General features: G+C 46.2%; 1 protein-coding gene across 1 annotated transcript in view; it reads right to left on the bottom strand.

Annotated features, from left to right (window-relative positions):
• Positions 1–5,771: 5,771 nt before the first annotated feature.
• Positions 5,772–9,351, bottom strand: part of LOC311229100 (RAC-alpha serine/threonine-protein kinase-like) — a 69,150-nt gene continuing 65,570 nt past the window's right edge. Inside the window, exons 13-14 of the mRNA XM_084315111.1 lie at positions 8,918–9,020; positions 5,772–7,377 (exon numbers count right to left, since the gene is read on the bottom strand). Coding sequence (XP_084171237.1) covers positions 7,298–7,377; positions 8,918–9,020 — 183 coding nt within the window. The 3' untranslated portion in view covers positions 5,772–7,297. The remainder of the gene's footprint in view (positions 7,378–8,917; positions 9,021–9,351) is intronic.

The raw sequence follows: 9,351 nt of genomic DNA on the forward strand, positions 1-9,351 counted from the left end.
TTTGTCCAACATAATCTTTATTTTGGAGTCCCAATGAAAAAGAATGAAGCATTTATGCCATTTGACTCACTCACATGAAATGTTGTCCCCTGTTCACAAAAGGTGGTGCACTCAACTATTCAGTCCACATGGGCAGGTACGAGTTGTATAATGTGATGTAAACAGGCTCCCGTCCCCATAATTAATGGCACATAACATGGAGGACAACACACTGAGCAGAAGATTTTTAGAAAAACAAGAACAATTAAATATACAAAAACATCAAAATTAGAACGGGAGATCAATATTAAATATGTTTTACATTCATTCACTTTTGTTTGGAATGATATTCAGTGAAAAACCTTACACATTTCCTCCTGAAATTAGAGTTTCAAGGGGTTAATTTAGGTCCAAAATAGCAAAGGCCGCTTTTAAAGCAGATGGGGAAGGACCAATGTTGGACAAGAAGGGCCTTTTAAGGACAGAGGCGGTAAAACTAAAGACATTCATTAAAATAAATCATTTGATGATTCAAAGGAGCAATCTTACTTGCACACAGAATTTAGAATTAAAAATCTTTCAATGCAATATCTATGCAAAGTTCCAAAAGCTTTGATGTTATTACATTTGACAATTATCCTATTATTTATAGAGATTTTCATCTCCCTAAGATAGGAGTGAACTTTTAAGCACTACCTCCTCGAGTAAATGCCATTAACAAAGCTGTCAATCATCATACGGTATCACAGCAGTTTATAACAATGATATTGCACATTATTCAATCATCCCAAGTTGCTTTGCTAACTGAGCGAGGTTCATTCTTCTCTATATATGATGTCATGAATCAAGGGTGATGATTGTTTTGCTATACATTGGAATTGTATACACACACACACACACGCGCGCGCACACACACACACACACAAACCTTCATTTGAAAGGGCGTGTTCACTTCAGACATGGACATTCCTGTCAAGATGGCACAACTGTGATTGGCCATCCTCTTTCAGTGTTTACAGCTGATTGGCTGAATTCAAGACATCACATACTGTTTACATGACATCACTGGATACACACTCTACACCTGCAACACCACAAGACACACAAGGGGGCACAGTTTCCTTCCCAGTTTCAGAATGGCATTTATCATAGATTAATTGAGTATGAGTGGCCATGCATTAGTTTTATAACATACCTGTTGATTGCCTTTTGAATAATAACTTATTTCCTGCTTTGATTTCGGTGGGACTTTAAAGGTGTAATCTGTAATGCTGTCAAAACAGCGACCTCTAGACTAGAGCCCCGCTTGGTATCACGCGTTGTTTACTTTTTTGTTTTGGTCTGAGTTGGAGTTTAGTCATTTATTATATTGTGAATTTCTCCAGACCTCATTTGGTAGAGCCTGATGTGTGGCCAGCAGTAGCAACCCCTCTCCTAGACCCACTGAAATTGCTGAATTTCCCTCAGGATAAATAAAGTATTTCTATTCTATTCTAAATGCAACCCACACATCAGACAAAAACCAAAACTGTAAACAAAGCACAGTACCATGTTGTCATCTTCTGCACAGTGGTCGCTGTTTGACGACATTACAGATTTTAAAGAGTTAAAGGAACACTCGAACATTTTGGGAAAGAAGACAAGATAGAGATACTAACTAGTTTCCTCTCTGTGCGTTCAGTAGAAAGCTATCTGGCTGCATGTTAGCCTAGCTTAGCACAATGAATGGAAGCGGACATGGTCGGTTAGCCTTCGGGAGAGGTGTTAGTTGGACAATGCCTAGGATAACCGGCCATGTCCGCTTCCATTCATTGTGCTAAGCTAAACTAACGTGCAGCCAGATAGCCTTCTACTGAACGCACAGAGAGGAAACTGGTATCTATCTTGTCTCTCTCTGGAGAAGACCAAGTGTCATGAAGAGGGACTCTGTCGGCCACCCGCCCCCTGCGGACGGGTGTCCCCCAGGGCTCGGTCCTAGGACCCCTTCTCTTCTCCCTCTACACTAAATCACTGGGTAACATTATCACGTCTCATGGCTTCTCATATCATTGTTATGCCGATGATACTCAACTCTTCCTCTCCTTCCCTCCCTCAGATATCCACGTCTCTGAGCGGATCTCGGCCTGTCTGTCCGACATCTCCGCCTGGATGACGACCAACCACCTCAAACTGAACCTAAGCAAAACAGAATTGCTCCACCTGCCGGCCAAATCCTCCCCCCTGACCGACCTCTCCATCACAGTCGAGAATGCAGCTGTGACCGTGTCCCCGACCGCCAAGAACCTTGGTGTTGTCCTCGACGACCAGTTCCTTCCTGACAAAAGAAGCCACCCAACTCCTCGTCCAATCAACAGTCATCTCCCGCCTCGACTACTGCAACGCACTGCTAGCTGGCCTCCCGGCCACTGCCACCAAGCCTCTTCAACTCATTCAGAACGCAGCAGCCCGCCTGATCTCAAACCTACCGAAGTCGGCCCATGTCACCCCACTTCTTAGGGACCTGCACTGGCTCCCCATTGCTGCACGTATCCGCTTCAAGGCCCTCGACCTAGCATACCGTGCGGCAAAGGGAACCGCTCCCGCCTACCTCCGGTCAATGGTCTCTAACTACACACCCTCAAGACCCCTACGCTCTGCATCTTCTGGCCGCCTTAGACCTACTCCTATCCAAGCTCCGGGAGGGTCATCAAAGAGAAGCCGCCTATTCTCAGTCCTTGCCCTACCATGGTGGAATGAACTACCAACCCCAGTTAGGACAGCCGAATCCCGTCCAATCAAAAAAAAATCTAACCCTAACTAACCTTACTGTCATGCACTTGTCCTAATAAACTAACCTACACTGTAACACGCAACACTTTGATGAACATTGTTACTCAGCTGATAGAGTTGTATCCTTCCTGATGACCTGTCGTACAGAACTTGTAAGTCGCTTTGGATAAAAGCGTCAGCTAAATGACTAAATGTAAATGTAAGACGATAAGCTAATTTCCCCAAATGTTGGCGTGTTCTTTTAAGTGTTCCCATAGTGCGAGTAGGTTTTTAGAGAACACTTCCTAATATCCAGGACTAAGAGAGCAGCTTCTCTCCAGAGCATTACTTATGGAAGTTGTGCTCAGTCTCGTTCATGTCGTACGTGGAGCGTATTGTTTGTCATCAATTGTGGAAAACGAAGACCTGCGTTTCATCCAATGCGAGCGTCTGCATTCAAGGTCATGCTGGTAGAACATTTTCTTTTTCCCTTTTCAGTGAAGCGAAGAAAAGCACGAGCTAGATTCTTCTACTCGATATGCCGTGTAAAATTTGCCTCTATGATCATTTCTTTATGTGATTTCATAGCAGTTTGTGCACAGATTTAATTAAAAGTCAAAGGAACATTCATGGTATAAGGCAACGGACCCCCGAGTGCCTCCACATTATCAACAAACAACAATATTCTCCAAACCGTTGTTGTCGCGGCCCGTCTAATAGAAATATTTACACCCATTCACATCCAGTACCATGACCAGGGTCCATGAGATTGCTGTTTTCAGTTGATTGGAACCATTGTCATTCATCAACAAAAGGTAATTCGGCAAAATGGCGTCACATCACATAGTAATAGTACACAGTGTTATTCTCCACCTACATGGTACAGAACAGTCATACTAATGGAATAGATTAGCCCTGCCTGAAGCCTACAGCTAGCCCCTTGGTCGGGGGTAGGGTTCCCATTTGGCTGATCGGTCGATGTTTGCTTCACCAATGCAGGAGACGAGGGCTGCGTCCCTGGGACCCTTCCTGTGCTTAGACATCACAGACGAGACGGCGATTGACCAAAATGACATTAGACGTCCTCTAAAAGTCTGGTCAACGTTTGTAGACGAGATGTGAGAGGAGTTGTCACCTTTAGGATTAATGGTGGATGTCGTGTTTGGGTTCTTCTCCTGTGGTGATCCAGGCCTCTCTTACAGCCGAGGGAGAAGACTGGGGGCTTATGACTGAGTCCCTGCTGGGGCAACTTCTCTCCTCCACCACCACTGAGACACAGACATGGAGGATACATGCCGTCATGGACTTCAGCTCCCCGGTCAGGAGGAGAGGTGGAGGTAGAGGATGTAGTGGAGGAGAGGAGGATATAGAGGAGGAGAGGAGGATGTAGTGGAGGAAAGGAGGAGGTAGTGGAGGAAAGGAGAAGGAGAGGAGGAAGTAGTGGAGGAAAGGAGGAGGAGAGGATGTAGTGGAGGAAAGGAAGAGGTAGTGGAGGAAAGGAGGAGGTAGTGGAGGAAAGGAGAAGGTAGAGGAGGAGAGGATGTAGTGGAGGAAAGGAGGAGGTAGAGGAGGAAAGGAGGAGGTAGAGGAGGAAAGGAGGAGGTAGTGGAGGAAAGGAGAAGGAGAGGAGGAAGTAGTGGAGGAAAGGAGGAGGAGAGGATGTAGTGGAGGAAAGGAAGAGGTAGTGGAGGAAAGGAGGAGGTAGTGGAGGAAAGGAGAAGGTAGAGGAGGAAAGGATGTAGTGGAGGAAAGGAGGAGGTAGAGGAGGAAAGGAGGAGGTAGAGGAGGAAAATGGAGGTAGAGGAGGAAAGGAGGAGGTAAAGTAGGAAAAGAGGTAGAGGAGGAAAAAGGAGGTAGAGGAGGAAAGGAGGAGGTAGTGGAGGAATTGAGGGGGTAGTGGAGGAAAGGAGGAGGTAGAGGAGGAAAAAGGAGGAGGTAAAGGAGGAAAAATTAGGTAGAGGAGGAAAGGAGGAGGTAGTGGAGGAAAGGAGGAGGTAGAGGAAGAAAAAGGAGGAGGTAAAGGAGGAAAGGAGGAGGTAGAGGAGGAAAAATTAGGTAGAGGAGGAAAGGAGGAGGTAGTGGAGGAAAGGAGGAGGTAAAGGAGGAGGTAGAGGAGGAAAAATGAGGTAGAGGAGGAAAGGAAGAGGTAGTGGAGGAAAGGAGGTAGTGGAGGAAAGGAGGATGTAGAGGAGGAAAGGAGGTAGTGGAGGAAAGGAGGAGGTAGAGGAGGAAAGGAGGAGGTAGAGGAGGAAAGTAGGTAGTTGAGGAAAGGAAGCGGTAGTGGAGGAAAGGAGGTAGTGGAGGAAAGGAGGAGGTAGAGGAGGAAAGTAGGTAGTTGAGGAAAGGAAGCGGTAGTGGAGGAAAGGAGGTAGTGGAGGAAAGGAGGAGGTAGAGGAGGAAAAAGGAGGTAGAGGAGGAAAGGAGGAGGTAGAGGAGGAAAGTAGGTATTGGTGGAAAGGAGGAGGTAGAGGAGGAAAGTAGGTAGTGGAGGAAAGGAGGTAGTGGAGGAAGAAAGTAGGTAGAGGAGGAAAGGAGGAGGTAGAGGAGGAAAGTAGGTAGTGGAGGAAAGGAGGTAGTGGAGGAAAGGAGGAGGTAGAGGAAGAAAGTAGGTAGAGGAGGAAAGGAGGAGGTAGAGGAGGAAAGTAGGTAGTGGAGGAAAGGAGGAGGTAGAGGAAGAAAGTAGGTAGAGGAGGAAAGGAGGAGGTAGAGGAGGAAAGTAGGTAGTGGAGGAAAGGAGGTAGTGGAGGAAAGGAGGAGGTAGAGGAGGAAAAAGGAGGTAGAGGAGGAAAGGAGGAGGTAAAGGAGGAAAAGAGGTAGAGGAGGAAAAAGGAGGTAGAGGGGGAAAGGAGGAGGTAGTGGAGGAATTGAGGGGGTAGTGGAGGAAAGGAGGAGGTAGAGGAGGAGAGGATGTAGTGGAGGAAAGAGGAGTGGAGGAAAGGAGGTAGAGGAGGAAAGGAGGTAGAGGAGGAAAGGAGGAGGTAAGGAGGAAAAGAGGTAGTGGAGGAAAGGAGCGGTAGTGGAGGAAAAGGAGTGAGGTAGAGGAGGAAAGGAGGAGGAGAGGAGGAAAGGAGGAGGAAAGGAGGAGGTCGAGGAGGAAAGAAGGATGATGTGGAGAAGAGGAGTAATGGGACGCGCCCCAGGTGTGTCTCTTATTTCTGTTCCAATACATCTGAAGCAAGATGACAGGGCCAGAAAAACAAGACAAAATGTAGCAAAATCTTACTAGTTAACTTGTGTCTAATGTAGGTATTCCAGGGAGAATGATAGAGGTGATTGAACCATGAAGCCTAGATCTTGTACTGTTTCCTCTCAAAGCATAATAAACCCCAGAAGACAACGTAACAGCTGTGAGCAGCAGGGTGCTCACTTTGGTTTTGGCTAGGGATGTTCGATATTGGCTTTTTTACCGATACCGATATACCGATATTGTCCAACTCTTAATTTCCGAATATCAACCGATACCGATATATGCAGGGTTTCCCCGCCAAAAAACGGAATAATTTCAGGTAATTAACATTACATATCTCTTGTCCTGTAATTAACACAACATTATGCATACTTTGACAATAAATAAAAGAATAATTGTTTCTTACTTGCTTGCCTGGGTAAATAAAGGTTAAATAAATGTAAAACCGATACCGATATTTTCCGATATCACATTTTTATGCCAATATCGGCCGATAATATCGGTAGGCCGATAATATCGGACATCCCTAGTTTTTGCCATTTGTTTCGCTGGCTGAAGAGCAAAGCTCAGTACTGTATGTTGGGGGAATATAGCGCACAACACCTCCAGAAAACACATCACTTCAATACCCCTCATTACAATATACTGTATAATAGCAGTATAACCTGAGACCCCCAGAGTCTCAAGAGTTCAATGGCAGTGATGTGAATCGGGTGGGGAGATGGGCACTAGCTAGAATAACCACTCTTCTGTTTCTTTTTTCGCCCCCTTGAATGCTAATGCTAATTAGCTAGCAACAATGCTAATCAACTACCACAATAGATAGTGTACCGTTTGAAGAAACTTTGTACAGAAAATCGAGCAGGCCTACTGTATGTTTCTCTTTGTGGCTCGCTGCAGATTGAGATATGAGCATGCGTCCCGTGCTTCTCTTTGTGGCCAGCTGCAGATTGAGATATTATCCCGTGTCCATTTGGGTTCACAAGTGGCCACTCTTTGCGACTGACCACTGACAGATTCTCTCTAATAAATAAGCAGCAATCTTCACTCCTTAGAGACACATCACAAGGTTCTCCATCGGTAACACTGGAGAAGACCAGGGTGAATTCCAATTGTCCAGAGTGGTGTCCTCGCATCCTCTCGTCTCTTCTGTGGCACCAAAGGCTTCAGCACCGGTGGATCTTTGGGATGTCTTCAGGGGGACACAACTGGAACGCACCCCGGATGATTACAGCGTCCAAAGAGGTATAAACAACACTACTAAACGTATGCTAGCGAGGTCATCTATGGCTAGATGTGTGAGAGTCCAAGGGGGATACACATATATATATACATAACGGAGACAGAGGTGGACGTGGCCCTTAACAGAGCCGGCGAGGACAGCTACGCTGTCCCGCTCGCAGAGTAAGAGAACTGGGGGAAGTGAGGTCGTCGGTCGCTGTCGAAAGACTCCATGTTCTCATCTGAAAGACAAAAGAAAAAGAGCGGGAAATTATTCAACCCAACAGAAACATAAAATAAACCTCTGCAATGCACCGTGGTTAGGATTTTAAAGGTGCTATAGCTAATAATACATCCACAGAGCTTTTAGAAAGGTGCGGAATGAAAGTATTGCTTTTCCCCCCCCCAAAATATATTGATTTATGAATTTATCATAAAAAGAATGTTTGCGAGTCCAAAATGAAAGTTGTTGTTTACATGTTACATGCAAGTATCCCCTCCCTACTTGCCATTTCTCCATGCGGAATGCACCTGATTGGATTAATGACATGCTGGTGCTCTAGTGTGGCATCTAGTGGCTGAATGTTATCTGAAGGGGGCTGCCCTCTGAATGAACTGATCTCCAGGGCGATTTTCATTGTTTACGGGACAATATTCCAAAATCGCATTAATGTAAGAACTACGACTGTCGGTGCACAGAACGCTGCAGCCCTTTAGAGAGATAGAGAGAGAGAGAGAGAGAGAGAGAAGAGAGAGAGAGAGAGAGAGGAAGAGAGAAAGAGAGAGAGAGAGAGAGAGAGAGAGAGAGAGAGAGAGAGAGAGAGAGAGAAAGAGAGAGAGTGTTCAGTATGACAGCTTAGAGAGAGAGAGAGAGGGTGTTCAGTATGACAGCTTAGAGAGAGAGAGAGAGAGAGAGAGAGAGAGAGAGAGAGAGAGAGAGAGAGAGAGAGAGAGAGAGAGATAGAGAGAGAGAGAGAGAGATAGTGTTCAGTATGACAGCTTAGAGAGAGGGAGAGAGAGAGAGAGGGTGTTCAGTATGACAGCTTAGAGAGAGAGAGAGAGAGAGAGACTGTGTTCAGTATGACAGCTTAGAGAGAGAGAGAGAGAGACTGTGTTCAGTATAGACAGCTTAGAGAGAGAGAGAGAGAGAGAGAGAGAGAGAGAGAGAGAGGGGGTTCAGTATGACAGCTTAGAGAGAGAGAGAGAGAGAGAGAGAGAGAGAGGGAGGGTGTTCAGTATGACAGCTTAGAGAGAGAGAGAGAGAGAGAGAGAGAGAGAGAGAGAGGGTGTTCAGTATGACAGTTTAGAGAGAGAGAGAGAGAGAGAGAGAGAGAGAGAGAGAGAGAGAGAGAGAGAGAGAGAGAGAGAGCGGGTGTTCAGTATGACAGCTTAGAGAGAGAGAGAGAGAGAGTGGGGGGGGGGGGGGGGGGGGGGGTTAAAGCATCACACCAAAAATTATATTTATAAGCCTATTCCCAAACTTGACTGTTCCCACTGCCAACAAATTAAAAACACAATGGAATCTAGTTAATTTACAACCCAGCTGTGGTTGGCTGTAATCTATGCATTCAGCCACAAGGGGGAGTATACTCCAGACAGTCTCACAAAAGGGACATTGCTAGAGACAAGGGTGCATTCAAATGAGCACACTCCCCTCCCCTCATTGTCCTCCCTTCAGTGAGCCCTCTGGTGACGCCATTTTGGGGATTCCCCCCTCGAGGGGAAGACAACGGCGACGAGAAGAAAGCATTTGACAGGATTTGGAGGAAGGGAAATGGGTACCTTGGCCTGGAGGCGTGATGGTGATCATCTGTCCCGTGAACTCCACGTCAAAGTAACGCGTGTCGGTCTCAGAGGTCACATGAGGCTTGAAGGGTGGAGTCAGCTGAGCGAGAAAGAGAGAGAGAGTGTGTTCAGTAGGGCAGCTGAGAGTAAGGGCGCTTTCACATATAGTTTTGGTGGACTCGGTGCGGTTCGGGGGGTGAAGTTGCAAACATTGTTGCATCCTTCATTTGGTTCGTCTGCATTCACATTGCAATTTGTCAAGCGCACTAAACTTTCTGAACAATGTGACTGCGAGCTATAACGTAACATTGGTCTAAAAGCTAGGCAACCCGCCTCTTGTCCACACACATTGCTCTGCTCGTGACGCTACCTCATATCGCAGATCTGATTGGTTAGGTAGTAATTTAGCGCTCTGCTCGTGAGAGGTGACT

This window comes from Notolepis coatsorum (genome assembly GCF_963971535.1).
Source record: "Notolepis coatsorum genome assembly, chromosome: 5".
Taxonomy (NCBI): domain Eukaryota; kingdom Metazoa; phylum Chordata; class Actinopteri; order Aulopiformes; family Paralepididae; genus Notolepis; species Notolepis coatsorum.